This window comes from Pholcus phalangioides, unplaced genomic scaffold (genome assembly GCF_987345545.1).
Source record: "Pholcus phalangioides strain wild (caught in Gottingen) unplaced genomic scaffold, Ppha-v1.0 ptg000001l_1, whole genome shotgun sequence".
NCBI lineage: Eukaryota > Metazoa > Arthropoda > Arachnida > Araneae > Pholcidae > Pholcus > Pholcus phalangioides.
In genome coordinates this window covers 9,536,914-9,557,251 of record NW_028301594.1, presented here as the reverse complement: position 1 = coordinate 9,557,251, position 20,338 = coordinate 9,536,914, and the positions used below count along the sequence as shown (strand labels likewise).

The 20,338-nt window shown below is 34.5% G+C and overlaps 1 protein-coding gene across 1 annotated transcript in view; it reads left to right on the top strand.

Moving 5' to 3' along the window:
* The first annotated feature begins 1,696 nt into the window (after positions 1–1,696).
* Positions 1,697–20,338, top strand: part of LOC149089828 (beta-alanine transporter-like) — a 110,059-nt gene continuing 91,417 nt past the window's right edge. Inside the window, exon 1 of the mRNA XM_089235428.1 lies at positions 1,697–2,200. Within this exon, the coding sequence (XP_089091554.1) occupies positions 1,796–2,200 (405 nt within the window). The 5' untranslated portion in view covers positions 1,697–1,795. The remainder of the gene's footprint in view (positions 2,201–20,338) is intronic.

Sequence of the window (20,338 nt, the reverse complement as noted above, 5' to 3'; positions counted from 1 at the left end):
GTTTCGGAATGAAAATTTGATTATTTTTTTAGCGTGATTATAATTTTTTGGATGTAGTTGAGAAGAAGGTGTTAGGAATTCGGATGGATATGGGATGTTACATCCCAAAAAATTGTACATCATATACAATTTGTTTATAATTTTATGGTTGAGATGCAGATTGTAACTTCAAAAAAATTTTCATTACTTTTTTGTAACAAAGAGATATAGAAAAGTTAATAATTTAAAAAGATGTTGATTGATATATAGAAGATATATGGATGGAGTTCCATCACACACATCTGTATGCAGTATGTTAATTTGTTTTGTACAACTTCTGGAACTTCTCAGCAAAATATATTCATGGTACCAGATTTTTTGTTCTAAGGTGTCTCTTATTAAACGGAGATATGACTGTACTTTTTGTTAAGCTTTTAGTCAAATTTTCTATTTTTTCACCCAAAAGTCTGTAGTGTGATCTCAACACGCTTTTCAATTTCCTTTTATGTTCGTCTCTTCCGTCATCCTAGGCAAAAATTTCTCTGGTTTTAAATTTTTAGACTTCTTTTAAGAAAAAAATAATACTTTTTCAAAAAATGTGAAATATAATGCAATAATCACCCCCCCCCCCACCAACTATCGTAATCAGTTAAAGAATGGATTGTCGTTTCATATGCTATGGGGCCATTCAAGTATTACGTAAGCAGATTTTCAGCCATTTTTGACCCCCATCCACCCGTCAACAAAAGTCAGCAAAACACTGACTCCCCTCCCCCTGTCAGGAAAATTTCGTCAGCAGCTTAGAATATTTCATATCTTCAAAAAAGGGTGGTTGATGACGTAACAACCTTTAAACCCTCCTCCTCCCCCTTGCCATCAAAAGTCAGCAAATCTGAAACCTCCCCCCCCCCCCCGATCCTGAAGTAATACTTGAATGACCCCTATGTACGTGAATCGCAAATGTTTTTTTTTTACATTAATAAAACTACCTCTCCCAATAACTGTCACCTCCCAATAGCGGACAAATTTTCACGGTCCCGTTAATGGCCGTTGTTGGGAGATTTTACTGTATCTCTCTTCTTAAGTCATCAGAATTCAATGAATTTAGAACCGCAATTTAGTCAAAAAATCACAGGAGATGGGAATTACTTAATTTTCACCGATTTCCTTAACAAAGCATTAATCAATAAGACAACGACAAAATACATTTTTTATCTAATGAATTCCGATATCACTAATGATAACACATCAAGATGAAAAAAAAAATCATTCAAACGAGAGAAACTAATTGGGATATAGCATTATGTGTGGAATTTTGACGCATTTTTATCAGTTATTCGAGATAAAAACTCGGATTTACGACACCACCTCATTCTCCATCACCTGTACCTTGTACTAAAGGAGAAAAGTTATCGTATCCGAAACTTATCATGTTTCAATTTCCTTTTTTCCCCCTCAAAATCCTGTAATGAGATCTAAACACGCTCTTCAATTTCCCTTCATCCTCGTCTCTTCTGTCATCCTGGACAAAAATTTCTCCAGTTTCAAAGCCTGAAAAATAAAAATCCCAACTAATTTAGAAGTAAAATGACTCGCTTTTCTCCACATCGTTTTCGGCCGCAATCCGCGGCGGGTCGCTGCTGATGCTGCGATGTGTGTGTGTGAGGGATGTCCGGGAGTTTCGGGATTATTTTCCCAGTGGCAATTCTGCCACCAATAGCTACTGTTGGTTTCACTTTTTTGGAGTAATAAAAAAAAACGAGAATAAAACTTTTTTTTCTCGCTCTTTCGTTGGACCAAAGAGTGGAATCAGAACATGGATCTAGACGAGTTCTTACAAGAAGTCGGTGACCGCGGCAAGTACCAGAACCTTATGCTGTGGCTGGTGTTCTTGCCGGCACAGTTGTCATTCGGATGCCACGCTTACAGTATCTTGTTCATGACGTGGGCACCGCAACACTGGTGTCGTGTACAGGAATTAGCTAGTGTGAACATGAGTGACAGCTTGATCAAACACTTGACCATTCCCAAGTCGAGTGATGATGTCGATAGTTATAGTCAGTGTGAAATGTATGATCTACAGTACGACGTTCGCGCTTCGACGAACGATACCGTAATAAGACTTCAGGAACCGAACTCTTCGTGGAAGAGTGTTCAGTGCCCAGATGGATGGACGTACAACAGGTCCATGATACTGGACAGGGAGACTGCCGTCACAAAAGTAAGCACCTCATACATCTATCAATCCTTGAAATCCATGTGAAAGCAAAATAATTGATGACTGGTCAACATATTTTTAGATTAGCCATCTATGGTCACTTGTACACTTGAAACTACATGAAATATACGTAGTCAAAGAACATCATTATACTGATTTTTTCTCACGATGTTTCTGGTATTTTAGAGAGCACATCCTTAAGTATCATTCCAGTACAAAATATGGCTATATGAGTGGGATACGTTTTGCATCGACGCTGCTCAAAATAATTAGGGGGATATATATTATTTGTTTAAATTTGCTAAATTAATTTATTTAAATTTGCTAAATTAATTTATTTAAATTTGCTAAATTAATTTATTTAAATTTGCTAAATTAATTTATTTAAATCTTTTAAATTAATTTATTTAAATCTTTTAAATTAATTTATTTAAATTTGTTAAATTATTTTATTTAAATTGATTTTTAGTTTAATTGAATTTTAGTTGATGACCAATTCTTTGGTAACACAAGACTGTGTCCGAATAAAGTTCTCTGTCAATATTTTATGAATGAAAATGCTTAAAAATCACAATTTCATTTTCTCTAATTGGTTTTGAGCAGTGTAGAGAGAGTTGATACGTTGTTGGTGGCATATTTTGAGAGATGCTGAAGATTTTCGCGATCAAAGATTTATAAAATTGCACTAAATTGAGGGAATTGGAAATAAAATTCAAGGTAAAACCACTTGTAGCAGGAATATTCACCTTTCCTATGTAATTTTATGTTTATAGATAACACTAAAATCAACGCAAACTGATACTAAACCCTTAATTAACTTCTTCAGCTAATAATAAATCCACCCTAGTTAATAAAATTGTTGTCGATGTATCGTGTCAATTGAAAATATGCCAACAGCACAAATTTACATCCATTTTTGTAATTTTGTATTCAATACGCTTTTCTGGGGGTGAACCATAGAGTGTTCAAATATCTCTGATGAAAAATATTTCTGAGAAGTTTTGTAAAGTAGTCAAAATATCTATATTACTCTGACATATAATCGGTTTACGTCAGATTACGTCGGTTAAATTTATTAAATTAATTTATTTAAATTAATTGAATTTTAGTTAAAAATTCAAATTCCTTAAAAACTCCACCGGCCACTTAACAATCTTTATAACAAGGTTGTTATTTAAAGTGTTTTTTTATTCTTTCTGCTTGGTCCTCAGCTTTTATACAATCCTCAAGAAATATTCAGTTTATTTGAGACGTTCGGAGAAATATTATTCAGGTATCACACGACCTTGAAAGAAATGCATTCAGCTTTTATACACGACAATATAAAACATTCAGTTTTTATATGACTCTAGAGAGATATTCAGCTTCCGAAACACCCTGAAAAGAAATTTCAACTCTTTCCTAAAAACCTCGAAAATCATTAAGATTTTATATGACCCTAACGCAATATTTAGCTTTTACACGAGTAAATTTTGTAAAAATGTTATATTCATAAAAGTTATATGTTGAATGTTTCTTCCCTTTCATATTTTCTTAAAAAAATATTAAGTCACTATAGCACCCTGGAAAGCATTCAGCTTTTACATGCAATTTATACAACCCTAAAAAATCAGTTTCTATAGTAATAAAAAAAATCTGTTTTTCTTATGACCTTAGGAAAAAAGTCAGCTCTATACAACCATCAAAATCATTTAGCTTCTCTTTGACCTTATAAATTAAAGGATTGTTTTTGACTCTCGAAAAATTCAGCCTCTACAGGACGCTCAAAGAAAAATTAAGCGTCTGTAGTTCAGCTTATTCAGCTTTCATGCGAAATCGAAGAAGGAATTCGGCAATTATACGGGTCCCTCGAAGAGATTAAGCTTTCATAAGGCCATCAAATTTGTTATTGGGACAAAAGCCGAGTTATTTATGCATTTCGTAATTTAAAATCTTCTCGTTCATAAGTCCTTGTACACTTAGTCATTGAACATTACGTACCAAAGAATACATGGATGAAATAGAGGTTTGAGAAGACGTTGTTAAAATAAACAACAGCGAGCATATATTTCCAACTGGTATTCTGTGGAACTCTGGGGCTCGGTGATAGCTTTCTTGGGGTTCCACGGAATCAACCGTCACGAAAAGCTTAAAAATTTCGGAAATTGGAGAGATTTATGAAAAAAAAAAAAATAAAAGCAAACTTGTTACAAATAATATTCTTCATTTTGAATTTTGACGGAAAAGTGGCATTTAAACAAATTCAGCCTTATTCGATGACCAAACAACAGAGAAAGATAGCAGTAATAGTAGCTTTTCCGACTTCTCCGGATTTCATCGGTCAAAAACATTTTAACTATAGAAAGGATATTAAACAAAAATATTCGATTGAAATTTTTTTTTCCAAATCATTATTTTGTTTAATGTTGAAAGCTGTTAATCTTTTTTTCCAAATATTGAATTTTCGAACAAGGAAACGTTTCAAACTCCATGCGATGGTAAGACACCATAAATATTATTTTCTATTTCATCTGTAAATCATCGGGGGGGGGGTCACCATATGACCAGTATTTTAAGAGACATTCCAGTATAAAGAGAGAGATATAGACGGCTTTTTTCTCAGCCCACGATATCAAGGAAACGTATATTATTTTCCAAATATTATGCTGAGGTGAACTCGGAAAGAAAAATGATCTTGTCTTGCATACCATGCAAGCATATGCAAGAAAACAAGAGCGCCTGGGTTCGAATTCCGGCGGAGATGGCTTTTCTTTCCGAGTTCACCTCAGTATAATATTCTGAAAATATCTGTTTTCTTGATTCCCGTATAAGTCGTAAAAACGATTAATATAAAAAAAAAATTCGCCACAAATAAGTCTTCATGAATCACAAACTTACGGGACACAATTTATATACGACGGTGGTTCTTATCCTTATTCAGTCATGACACAAAATCAGCAGTACGATAAGCTCCGCGACCCACGGGACTTTGTTTTTCGAAAATAGTGAGACTAGTGACTCAATAAATCCATTTATAGCAAGTCTCTAAGTAAATTTATATCGTAACGACTTATATAGGAAGCTTCTGCGAATTAAGTTTAGGTCGTGACCCGTAGCTCAAGAATCCCTGGCTGTAAGTGTATATATGTGCAACCCTTCCAGGAAGATTTGAGAATAAAGTTTGGCTCGTGATGCGTAGCTCCAGAATTCTCGGCTGTAAGTGGATTTGAATGACCCATTTTAGAATCTCCTGCGACCCACGTTTGGGTCACGACCAATATTTTAAGAACTTTTTAAGTAAGAGGTTCGGGCTCTGCGCAACAGCTTCATAACCGTCATGGGTTCCACGAGAGATTTTACGTTGGAAACCTCTGGCGTAGGTAATCATTCTTAAATAATGAATCGAATAAAATATATATAACATGATATTTTCCAGTCCCATAAAATTTCGCAAAATGCTAATGTTTGTTTATGCAATAATTCGGTTGGCCATAGTTTAATTAGATCTGTATAAGCGAATTAGTTCACTAAGATGTACGGACTTACACTTCGAAAGATGACTTGAAGCTCGTCTCATCTATCCAGATGCATATGAATAATGAATATTTAATAACATTACATGAATATTGAACGAGGTCATCTGTCTCATGTTGACTTCGAATTAATGGAGATATAGCTTTAATATCTGAGACCGGTCTCTGAGAGAGAGAGAGAGAGAGACCAGGACTGTCCAGGTTTGTTCGATCTAATGGGATTGTAGACAAGTACCAACTACCGTAAAATCGAAGCTTTCGAAACCTCTAGGCATTAATTGCCCGAATCGCGTCTCAATTCACGTGTAAACCTGTCGGAAATTGTTACATCGGTATCAGTTCTCTCCCAGTGGCAATGATGATGATGATCAGGGAGTGTAAATACGCCCATCATATATAGCGTCATTCACATATGCCGGTGTTGTGAATTTAATGAGATTTGCTAAGTGTGGTGGATGTGATGTGAAATCTCGCTATGAGTGATTACAAACTATCCAATGTATTTGATCCAATTACACATGAGATATGATATTGATTGAGTCTCAATGTTAGTTCATTGCATCATAATGCATCTTGTCTATTGTGTGTCATGTTCAATCATCGGTTATGTGTGGAATCTTTAACCTTATGAACAATATTGATGAGCTTTCAACTTATGATAGTAGAAGTGTTTGTTCCTGATTTTCTCAAAAATTTCTCTGCTGGGAAATTGAATTTCTACCATGTCGCAAGTAAAAACCAGCTGAAGCCATGTGGCTACTTCGTGAGTCGTGTAGTTACCGCAACAACGTCCGTACCAATAATTCAATGGAACAGGATTTGAATCCCGTTTTAGGTATGAAAGCTATCAAATAACTATTGAGGACGGGGTTTGAAATTCATATTTCTTGCCTAATTCGTTTTCCTCTTTATGCATTGCATGTTGGAAGGGAAAAAAAATCAACGAATGAATTGTATAAACGGTGATGCATAAAGAATTATACAATTTCCAGTTTCAATGATTGCGGATGCGGTCCGTGTCTTCAATGGTTTCGCAGCATCTGGACACTACACTTCGCTATGAATCATCGTGCATAATTTCAATGAAGGGTTTCAATATTCAGTCAATAGTCAATGTTCGAATGAAATTATTTATTCTATTTTTAATGAATTTCAATGAAATTTGAATTAATTTAAAATTAATTACTAGATAATCTTCATATTTCAGATCAAAATATTCCCATAAATTTCTTATATATAGGGTGATTACTTAATTCACCTTACCGGAAAACCGTAGATCCTAGAGGAATACTTCCAGTTAGAAAAATAACTCAAACAACGTGTAGAATTCAGCACATATATTGCACTTGTAAACGTGGATTTTTTTTTTGTTGGCCTCAGGAGAGACAGGCCAAAAACTTTGTTACTGGGGTTTTGAGAACAGGGCGTCCGTATAAAAAGTTAATTTTTTTTTTGTGATACTATAATTTTTCCAACTGGAAGTATCCCTCTAGAATCAACGGTTTGCCGGTAAAGATGCGGTATCCCCGTTAAAAAGTCTAGCCGTAGAGAGCAACGGGTCTACAACGGCATAATTATTCATTCAATATGACTTGAGAAAAAAACTCCATAGTTAAAAACAATGATTGCAGATGGCAGCATTACAGATAACAAGCATTACACAGAAACAAACTTCAGAAGGCTCATTACACACGCGCGCGCGCACGCACACACATTCCAACATGTACCAATTCGTTAGAGGTTACGCAGAGGAATATGGACGAGGTGCATGTCTGGTTTAGTAGTGGTAAAAATGCGGTAAGGTGAACTAAGTAATCGCTCTGCATATTAGCAATTTATGGAATATTTTGATCTGAAATACGAAGGTTAACTAGTAATGAATTTGAATTAATTCAAATTTCATTAAAATTCATCAAAATGAAAGTAAATATTTTCATTTGTATATGGAATACCAATTAAATACTGAAAGTTGTCGGTATGTGGAAACTTTTTATATTTTAATAGTTTTATAACCCTTTGCAACATGAATGACGCGTCTGACTTTTACGCGCTATTTGGATATTTTTTCTAATTGGAAGTATACGTCTAGAATCAACGATTCGCAAGTAAAATGCAGCAAGGGGAATCAAGTAATAACCATGTATATATGATTTATATTGTTTTTTGGATAAAAATAATAGACTTGGGGTATAATTATAGTATGAATTTATGAGAAGTAACATCCATCGTACACACACTTTCTTACGTATAATCCATGGATTATGTGGGAATTGTATAAAATGTCATTAGAATTTCTGAGTGATGGTTATAATTTATACCGATGCATATTATTTGCTGCTTTTTTTTTTCTGAGAAGTTTGAAATAGAGAAACGAATATTTAAAAAATTGATTTGTAAAAATATTTTGTAAGGATTCATAAATGGTGCATTCATATGTGTGGGTTAAAAATTGACAGTTTTTCTACAGGAACTTGATAAAAAACAATTTCCATTCCTTATGCTTTCATTATTCATGAATGAAATTTGCATATATGCTAATGCCCGAAATTGACCAATTCGCGAAGTGGTTGGAGATCCCTACTCAAAGCCCGATAACAAAGGATATGATCGCCATTTGGCATATTTTTTCGTGATAATTATGTCAATGTTAGCAATGACCAACCATCAAACTGCAGTCATCATGCGGCATTCATTTTTTTTCAAAATTTGACAAAAATTTTTTTTTTTCTCTCGTCAAATGAAGCTAATGAACCATATATCAACCGTTGGCGATGAAAAAATTGATTTGGCGCTCACCGGACTGTCTTACATCAGCACATCGGACTTTGTCAAGGGATCTCTGATACTTCGCGAATTGGCTGACCAAAGCTCAAGTCATTTCTGAAAATCGGACTTTGGCCAAAACTCTCGGCCAATTCGCAAAGTGGCCGGCTATATCAAGAATTGGTCGAAGATGATTCATTCCGGAATTGCGTTCGTTAGCCGAAATCTTCGTAAACCGAAACGTGATTTTCCACAGGTTTCTATGGAAAATCATTTTATTCGTTTCAGGTTCTGAACAAAATTTAAAGAAAAGTGTTTTGAAACACCAAGGAAAACGCTGTACAAAAACTGACTGGAGGCTAAAATGAACAGCTTCAAAATTGGTTGAATGAGAATCAACTGGAAGATGAGAAATATTGAAGACACTTTTATTTTATACGCATACTCATACAACCACACAGTCGCATAGTTGACACAACCCAGTCGAGTTCACAAATGCCTCATTCATTTGTGATTTAATCAGCTCATTTTTGTGTATGATACATGCAGATACAAAAGATAAAATCCCAGAATATCTAGACTGTTGAGTTTGACGCTCAGTGTTGCACTGAAAGAAAGCGTACTCTGAAATCATAGGCTACTTTCTGCTTTCAATAAATTTTCCAATGGCTTTATCTTTTATATGAAATGGTCCGAAAACTTTCAGAAAGAGAAGTGTAGGAAGAACGTACATCTGTAAAAGATTCGGGTGCGGTAGCCCAGGTCGATAAGATACTGGACTAAAGTACCAAGGGATGTTTAGAGGTGTCGCGAGTTCGATGCCCGATTCGTCCTTGTAAAAAACTTCTCTGACACAGGGGTACAACAGACAAGGCGACATTACCACGGAAAAAGATTGCTAACGCAGGGAGTCCCTTATCTAGGGGTTAGCGCACCAACCTCTCGATGAGTATACAAAACAGTCTGCCGTTCGGAATCGACAATAAATTGTAGGCCCCGGTCTAATTAGCCCTCGTGTGCAGAAAATGACCGTGGTGCGACAAAAATGATCAAATGATCATGGAAAAGATTCCAAGGGGGACATGAGCCAATCAGGCACAAGCGAAATTAATTCTGATGATTAACACCAAAATCCAGCTCCCGACACGGATGTATAACCTTGGCAGGTGTATCCACATCAAACAAAATGTTCGTTAGCCGAATCCACATTCGTTAGCCAAGGAAGAAAGATCACGAAAGAAACGTTCGTTAGCCGGAAATTCAGTAGGTCGAGGCGTTTGTTAACCGAGGTATTACTGTATTCTGAACTTGATAAAAGAACAAATGTACAATAACGAATTCACATAACAGTTAGTTCCATCAAATTAAACCACAGAAACCATATACATATTTCTGAATGATGCTTGTGCAATGTTAGCGCCCTTTATCGAATTTTTTATAACAAAATCATCCCGTATAAAAAACCATTTTTGCAATATAAACCGCCCTCTCATATAATATTGTTAGAAAGTGCAACAGAAACTATTGTCCCCTGCTCCCACATTCTCACACAATATTCAACACATTTATTTTGTATCTAATTTTGCAATCATTACGAACTTATGGCACATCTAGCACAGCAATATATACGAAAAACAAAGATCGGTGGAAGCTATACTTTTTAAATTAAAAAATAGAAAATAAACATTATTAGAATATTTCTGAAGAATTTCGTGACTTTTATCAGTTTTCCGTAGAATAACAATCCAGCAAACACTAGAAAAGAAACCGAGTGCACACATACTTGTGAAAACATTTCCATCTAGCAAACAAATTTAATAACTGTATTTGCAAACAGTGTTTTTTCAAAGTATATTTTTTTCCATACCAAAACCGTGCGTATTAACATACAGTTTAAACCTGAAATCCCGTTTATTCGAATATCTAAGAATTTCTAAATAGAAGCTATCAATGTGGATATTTATTCAATGTTCTTTTCTAAGGTGAAACCCTAAAAGAAACAAACAATTCATGTTATCTTTGAACGATTCGACCTGATAAATTTAGCAACGTGCAATAACGATTTCCTACCGAAGTTCCCATTTGGGAGATTTTTCCTCTCTTAATTTTGCTGTTGCCCATAAAGATTAACCAGGCTATATCTTCTCGTAAGCATCTTCTAGATGTTGTTCTTGAAGGGGTGATTTGTTACCGAAGAATTCCCAAAAAGAAAATTTATTCTAATTTATCTGTATTTACTTTCGTCGATTTAAACTTTGACTCCTGGAAAAGAAAAAAAAAATTAATGAAAGGATCTTTCTCTCTTCATAGTGAAAAATAATTGTCAATTGTAAAGCTGTTTCAATTTTTTGTAATTTCAAACCTCGGGTTTTTTTTTTTGTAAATTTCCAAGATACTGTTCGAATAATTTCGTTTCCGAATGTTTAAAACGTAAATTATGTTTCGCTGTTTTATCGAAAATCTAGATGCTTTCAAGATTTTGAGTAAATCTTAAACTTCAAGTTTGATAATGAGTAAAATAATTTAGATAAATAATTTAATCTTTCAATTAAGTCTTTTCCAATGAATTTAAACAATCATACATAAACATGGTGCTATAAGTGCATGGAGCAGTAAGCTACACTCTTTACTATTTATATAAAAATATTATATGAAAAGTAAATATATTTCGATGCGAAGTCCCATAAATGTAATTATAGGGTGATTAAGTATCAGTTGAATATAATCAGATTAATTAAAATTTCAAGGATTTATTGCCATGGCTGTATAATGGCTGTCACGTGGCCGGTTTATGTATTTTATGGCCCTTGCCATTAAATAGACATTATCTTTTCAGTCACCATCTGCATGTAACGTCGTAAAGGATGAAATTATAGGATTATAAGGCATAATTCCATTGTACTCAAGTTATTTGTGGTAATGTAATATTTAGGAATTTTTAAACCTTGGTCGTTAAAATAAATTAACACGAAATAACAAAATTGACGAATTTTGAACGAGGGAAGCAACAACGAATCGAATCATGGACATTTAATTATTCTAAAAGAAAATGTAATTGGATAAAATTCAACATCAACATATTTTTTCCACATAATTGTTCATTGGCTAGTTCCGAATCATTTTTTTCCCCTTTCCAAGAAATCAGTATTGTGATACAAATGATATTTTAATCAATTTATTTCGTAATGAAGAAAAATGATAGATTTCATTACTTCAGTACTGACGGTACTTTTTAAGTGCCATTAATTTTTAACCCCCGTAACATCCCTTGCATTTGAGTGTTAATATTTTGAAGTACAAAATGCTGCATAACTTTCTTACGATCATCAGTTGTTAGCACGATTGTGGGACAACTAGTTTTGTTTTTAAATATGTTAATTAATAAAATTCAATTAGATGTTTCTCACTTATAAAAGTGTTACAAAGACAAAAGTATTACACTTCAACGCTACGCAGTAAAATGTTTTTATTTCTTAAATTTTATAAAATGTATCATAACAAATGTATAAAACAAAAAGTGGCTTTTTTGTGATAACATAAACAAATATTCATTATTATGTATTGTTAAACATATTTGAATTGGTATTTTTTTATTGTAAGCGTATAGTACCCACTAATTTTTCAAGTACAATTTAGTACACGACTTTCGTTGTGTACTAAATTGTTTTTTGAATTTTTTCTGAATTCCCATTTCAAATTTATTAATTTCATTCCTTACAAAAATACAAAATGAGAAAAAAATCTGCCAAGGGGTAAGAGAACCTTACTGTTTGACACATTGTAAATTTATAACTTATAGAACGAACAAAAATCAACATCTGAAATAATAAATATCTTCACAACATCCAGTTTCCTGTATATGTTGCATTAACAAGCGGAGAGCGACATCACGTCATATAACACGTTTTGTTTGTTTCCATGCTGCGCACCGGTTTGAAACTAACAAAGAACTTCACTTGGAAAGTCATAACATATAGTTTAATTTTTTTCATAGGTGGCAGCAGAGGTCCAATATTTTTGTGATGGATATTTTTCCGTTATGTTTGTGTGGAATGGAAATGTCCATAAATATTCCTACAATTTTAGAATCGATGGCAGAATTTTTATTTCTTACAATTATACTATCTTTATACTGGATAATATGATCATATATTATATAATTTTTTTGGAAAGATATGTTTTTACGTTTTCGTGCGAACCGTGAGGTACTTCCTATTTTTTGCATGTACCATCAGGGATTTACTATTTCGCTGGAAGTGAAAGTTTTCAAAACAGCCCAGAAGCAGTATACAAGGATCCATGACTGCACTGGGCTGCTAAATATTAGGACCGTGAAAACTGAATGAATATGCTTACAATTGCATCATGCCTCACGGAATTTCACGCGTGTGTGTGTGTGTATAGGAGCACATGCATCATAGTCGATGAAAAAATTAAAAAAAAACCGCCAAGTGTTTAAATAATTTCAAATTTATTGTATTTTAAAAACGAAATCACGGGAATTTAACATCCTCGTATCATTAAGAAATGAACATGATGCTTTTTGGACCACATCGTGCAAAGTGGACTTTTGACCTTTCAAGTCTACCACAAGAACAGAACTGCTAGATGGTCGTGTTGGAAGCATTTGGATTTTCGGTCACCCAACTTCCCCTTGGACCTTTACACTTTCTACCACCCTCATCTTTCAAAATCGATTTATCATCATATCGATTTATTATGCACTAGCTGATACCCGGCGACGTTGCCCACCCCATAAAAAACTTTATATATGTATAGCTTATTAATTATTTCTTAATCAAAAAAATATCTGCATCAAGTAAGAAGAAATTACTTTTGTTTTTTAATATTTCAATTAAAAACTTCAGGCAATCGCTTGTGGCTAATAAACGATATTTTTTGTTTTTCCATCTGGTGTGTGTGTAGACGTATAAATTTTTGAGATTACCAACACGCGAACAGGCGACGAAAAGCTGTCCGTGTGAAAAACAGGGCTCAAGTAGGTTGATACCTGCCACAGCTAACGACTGGCCTTGCGCTGTGTTGATTGTCATGGCAAAAGCTATACGAATTGGAATTTTGCATGTTGGTGGATAATGATGGCGTTGAACATTTTTATTCTCAGTTTTGTCGTCGTAGTTGTTGTTCTCTGTTGTTAGTGACGTCATATGTCCAGCTTGAGCAGCGAATATTATTCAAACGACTTTAAGCATTTTTTAAATTGAATTGAATTGCTTTTTAATCTCTTATTTTGCTTGTGTAAACGGATAAAACATAATTCTTATAGGCTTCCTGGAAGGACAATTGTCCCTTGGGGCCACACAGATGTCTTTATTGTTTGTGTGCGCGCTTAGCGCTCAATTTCATATGTATATTTGTGTATTGTTAAATTAATAAAAAAAAAAAAAAAAAAAAAAAAAAACTATACCTCTACGATGGGCGGTTGATGAGATAAAGGCTAGCCTATATACAGAATACCCTGTATATATGTTAGCAAAAAATACCCGGCGCTACCCGGGTTTTCCTCAATTACTGGGAGGATTGGAAAAGTGACAAACCATTATAAAGGAATATAACTGTTATAATGGCAGCATTAAAGATGTGACAAACCATTGTAAAGACATATATTCGTCTGAAATGCATTGTTGGGAACCACGCTAACCAAAGTAAACGTTCCGAAAGTGATTGTTGAGGCCCCAAAACCATTGTCGCTCGACAGTTTTTCGCCCATTTCGGGCATTTGCCCAGCTCTGACGAACTTTTAAAGTAGCCTATGGTTCATTCCCGGTCCTGTTTGGTATATATGCAAAATCTGGGGACGATCGGCCTAAAACTGTAGATTTGTATAAAGAGCATACATACATACTTTCACATTTATATATAAGACTAGCTGATACCCGGCGACGCGCTGCCCACCCCGTAAAAAATGTATAGCTTATTAATTATTTCTTAATAAAATATTTCGGCATTAAGTAAGAAAAAATTACTTTCATTTTTAAATATTTTAATTAAAAACTTCAGGCAATTGCTTGTGGATACACAGTATTTTTGTTTGTCCATCTGGTGTGTAGATGTACAAATTTTTAGGATTACCAACACTCGAACAGGCGACAAAAAGCTGTCCGTGTGAAAAACAGGGCTCAAGTAGGTTGATACCTGCCACTGCTAACAACTGGCTTTGCGCTTTGTTGATTGTCATGGCAAAAGTTAAATGAATCGGGAACTGTAATCGCTTGAAAGTGAATGGCATTTCTTCAGTGATAATTGTTATACTTGGAATGAAGACGTCTTCTCCTTTGGCACATCCAGTTAGAATCGTTGCTTCAATGATGTAAGTGTGGAATTTCTTCACGCAGAGTCTGTTGCCATTGCAGAGTATCGGTGTCTCCAAATTTCTTAAAAGCATTATAGGTGCTCCGACTTTGAGGGTCAAGTTGTGTGGTGGCACACCCGGAATATCCAGAGTTCAGAAACTCTGCAGGATACATACACATCTGCGCTGTGTCTGTGACAGTGTCAACCGATTTGTAAGATGTGGAGTGTCATGGGATAACTTTTAGGATTTTTTCGTTGATCTTGTTCACACTGTGATTTTTCCGTGCCAGAATCACTCTCTCACAAAGCCACTCATGGTTTCGGTGATTTTGTTGAATGTTTGGGAAGACTTTTGTCTGCAAGTTCTTGAACTGAATTCAACAACTGACAAAATCCATTTGGGAACGTAATCAGTCCAGTGCATGGGTCTACGGGAATTCTTCCATTGCCAAGTTTGATCAACTGACGTGAAAATGATAGCAGTGCTGAGTCATTTTGCAGTTGAACTCGCATGTTGGTGGATAATGATAACTTTTTAACTTCGCACCAGAGTGTTGACTTTGTGCCAGAGTTTTTTAAATTGAAACTATACCTATACGATGGGCGGTTGATAAGATAAAGGCCGCATTATCACTTACAGAACACCCTGTATATAGGCTAGCTGAAATACCCGGCGCTTCCCGGGTTTTCTTCAATTACTGGGAGAATTGGAAAAGTGACAAACCGTTATAAAGGAAGAAACTGTTATAATAACAGAATTAAAGGTGTGACAAACCATTGTAAAGGCATATATTCACGTCTCAAAACCAATTGTTGGAAACCATGGTAACCAAAGTAAACTTTCCGAAAGTGATTGTTGAGGCCCCAAAACCATTGTTGCCCGACAGTTTTTCGCCTATTTCGGGCATTTGCCCAGCTCTGACGAACTTTTAAAGTAGCCCACGGTTCAATCCCGGACCTGTTTGGTATATATGCAAAATCTGGCGACGATCGGTCTAAAACTGTAGATTTGTATAAAGAACATACATACTTTCACATTTATATATAAGATATTCACGCAAGCTATGAACTTGCAGCTGTTTCCTTAAAATAAAAACTGTAAAAGAGGCTTGTACTTGTATATTTTTCGTGACAATGATCGTGAAAAGGTTACTCTCAGCTGAAAATTCATCATCCCCGTCTTGGGACCAATTACTTGTATAATATACGAGGACAAGACATGGAAACAAAGCCTATAGATAAGAAACTAATGGTCGTCGAGTGAAAATTCAATGGCCCAATATTTCACTTGAAAATGTTCATGAGTAGATTTCTCCATAGGAGAATCAACTAATGTCTAAAAAGCCATTTACTGACCTTTCTCGTGTGAATCATATGCTTACATCATGCAGAGAGTTTGGGGATGCATGTATATAAAAATTTAAAAACGTGCATAATTTTCTGATGCTATGAGGACGGTATTCAAAGTGTCTCTAACTATGCAGGTCAATACTTTACACTCATACTCAATCTGAATTCACGAAATTTTATACTGGTGCAGATTGAGTTCGGTTTTAATCAAAAATTTAATGCATATTTTACTCCTTCGCAGCTGCACATATACTGATAAACTGCCCAATCGAAACAATTTCAGATAAACAACAGTAAATAACTTGTCGGGATTAGTGGAAATGATTGAATATCGAATAAGGAAAGAGATACATGATAACTCATTTTTAAATCGATCATACTTCTTATTAGAAAGTCAAACAATGATGCATCAAGGATCAATGTATCGCATTATAATGAGATGTCTGGGAAAAACCTTTGTTATCCAATCGGAAAATACAGCTCCTTCCGCATCATTAAAATACGAAAAAGATGTTCAAAAGAGATTCATGATGGATGTTACACACCTAAAAATCCGACAGGCGTATAAATAGGAAAAAAAAAAACCATCGATGTGGGGAAACACACAGTTTCACTGGTGAAGTTAAGACGCAAGAATTTTCGAGTTTTCTCGTTGAGAAAAGTATAGAAGAGGATGGATTTATACGCGCGAGATGTTTCTCAGAGAAAACTCGAGATTTGCACGGAAATGTTTCTTTGATGGATAGTCCCGTAATGATCGATGGGAATTCTCCCGTTGTTACACCATCCGTGTTATTAAATATTCCAATAACAAAATAATGATGGCAATAATGCAAAGATAAAAAAGGGTAGGAGAGAAACACCACTTGTGTGGTAGAAACAAAATTCATAAGTCTAGTGTAGTTTGAAATTGATAATCTTAGAATAACTTCCCTTGTTACGGATTTTAAACTGTACTTGAAGCATTAAAAAAAAAATACTTTTGAAGGGTAACTAAATGGATGATGGATAGAGTTTCACCGAAGAAAATTATTTGTGGTTTTTAAATGCGAAATTCCAGAAAGAAAATTTCTTATCTTTATATGCTTTTTAAAGAATCTTTTTAATTATTTTGGGCAGTTTTTGAAAAACAAAATCATGTCAGTATTTATTATTAATGATTTTATTTGTTTTCAAAGAATGTTAGGAATCGAAAAAAACGTGTCATAATAACTCTTTTGGAGGGCTATACGGGGACAGGAAGATATGGTTTACCTCAGTGTCATGAACTAACTAAGAGTTGAGGAGTGGATTTTATAAAATAACGGGATGATATAGATAAGGTGCCTGGATTACATAGAATTACGCACTATAGTCAAGCTCTAGTGCACCAAAATAAAGAATTTTCAGAAATGAAGAATTCATAAAGTGAGGTCATATTATTTCCATTTTATGTTTTGATTTGTTTGTCGCAGAGCATGTGTGGCTAGCGTAACACTAATTTGTTGAAATGTTTTGTTTCAATTTCCTTTTTTTTACCTTAAAGTTTGCAATCTGAATTTTGTTTTGTTACTATAATGATTTGAATCATAAAGAATGTAGTTCTATATATTTGGAAAGAAATATCACTTCAATACAATTCATTTTATATGCGATGTTTGTTGCTTTGGACGTCTTCAATAAGACCCTATATAAGCAGGACAATTCGAAATAGATTCTTTTGTGTGATTTTACCGGTTTTAAATACGCGTCGTTAACTATTAAAAAAATTATTAGCTGGAAAAAAAAATTGAGAATTTATGAGTTAAGATGCATTTAAATATTTCCATTTAATAATTCTCATTTCTGCAAGATATTTCAAAACCCTAAGGTGTGAAATCCGAATGAAGAAAAATATTCACCCCTAGAATCTGTTTCAGAGCATAAATTACTGATACTTGAAGTCAATGTAAATGATGGATTTCTTGAAAACTTAAAACCTTGATTGATGATAGGAATCTTGATTGATGATAGGAATCTTGATTGATCACGAGGAATCCTTGTTGAGTGATAATGATAGTGATAAATCTCGTAAAATTGATGAAAGTGACAAATTTCGTAATATGTATGAAGTGATAAATCTTGTAACAAGCAAAAGAATCTTAAATTACTGTGACAAAAACTACCACTGCAATATAACGTAATGTATTAGAAAAATGTATGAGTAAATACTTATTAGAACAAAATCCATAATAATTTCCATGAAGCGTAAATGCATTAAATTTAATATGGTTCGAATACTTTAAAAGCACATATTCTGATATCTATTGCACATTTTCAATTTCGGTATTATGTGTTTGATTTACTAGTAATACCGTTATATGGGATTTTCTAATACATACACAAAATTTTTGGTAATTTCTAAGGCTTTAGATTTTGTGTGTGACAAAGCTTTTAAATTTTCCATAAGTATGGACTCGTTTACACTGCTATTAAATTTGGGGGGGGGGATTCTTGGGTGTTTATTACTCTCGTTACGACATTCAGTTAATGTTGGAATAAAAGATTATCGGTATAAAATGGCTATTCCAAAGTTACATTCTCGAGTGGAATGCAATCACGCAGAAACGTATGCAATTCCATTGGCGATTCATTCGAAATTGCCTGCAGTAATATTTATCATTCCAAAACTCCCGTATTCACAAATATAATCAAACTAACGGAAGTACCCCGACAATGATCGGGTTCTCTCTCTCTTTTACATACGATCGATACTTGAAGAATTTAAAAAGCAATATAAACCAACCTGGAGGATCGAAATTCCCTCTTCATCGTTGAAGAAAGCATTGTATAAGGATGACAGTACTCAAATTACACAAACGCAATTCGAAGTCACGAAACCATTGTTGTCGGACAAACTTTGAAAATTTCGGACATTTCTCAAACGGTATGAAATTGCCTGTATGGGCAATAATGCGGGATCGTGTATGGTTAGCAAAGGGGAAAAACACCCCTCGTGCTATCTGGGTTTCTCTCCTACCGGATGCGACAAAAATTTGTTGAAATTTTAAAAATTAATAAAAAGGAACAGATGATGTAATAAAGTATTATGCTGGACTGAGATCTGAGATAGATAACGGAAAGTGCTGCCTGAATCCACATTCCCTCTCTAATTTGTGTACAGAGCTGTTATCTTGCAAAAGTGTCAATGAAACTCCTCAGAACCCTTCGACTAACGGGAAACTAACAACCTGACGCAGTTGCACGCACGCACACACACACACACACATTATAATACAAATAGTTTTTGCTATAACTTGTGGCAGTGCGAAATCAACTTTGGGCAGTAAATATTTGCACCTTAAGGACAGCTTTTTTAATCAGTTAGCGATTGATAATTATCTATCGCTATTTGAATTATTTCGTTACACAGTCGTCATAAATTGTGTAGCTGCATTAGTTTAGTCAGGAGCAGTCACAATTTTTTCTATACCAGACTTCCTAAATTCGTCCCCCTATGTATTTGAAGGTAAACTCATCATTAATATTCTTGTGATATATCGTCATTATCATCATCAATAACCATTTTCAATCCACTGTTGGATGAAGGTCTCCTCTAAATTTTTCCATTTTGTTCTGTCTGATGCTTTAGCCATTCAGTTGACTCCTGCCACTTTCCTGATCTCGTCAATCCATCTTGCGTGGGGACGCCTTCTCGGCCTTTAACACCACGGGGGTACCACTCTAGAGTACTTGTGGATCATCTGTTGTCCTGTCTTCTTGCAATATATCTAGCCCATTTTCATTTCAAAAGTTTAATTCTTTCTATGATATCATACACCTTTGTGTGGTTCCTTATCCAAGTGATTCGTTTTCTGTCTCTCCTTGTGATGCCTAGCATACATCTTTCCATGCTCCCTTGTGATATATATGAATATATATATATATTTCCTTGAAGTGACGACAAACTCAGAGGGGTGCTATTAGGCATTGAGAAGAATAAAAAATTGCCATAGAACATGGTATCGCAAACTACGTTTAGTCGGTAAAAATCACAAAAATACATATGAAGGGTGTGACGTCGAGGGCGACAAAGAAATCCAATAATAAGTAGAGAAAACATTTATTTGTGACAGCATGATTACACACACAGCCTGTAATGTGTAAATAAAGTACAATAATAATTACAAAATAAATAAAAAATAGTACAAAAAAGAAAAATAAATGAGTGGAAAACCATTTA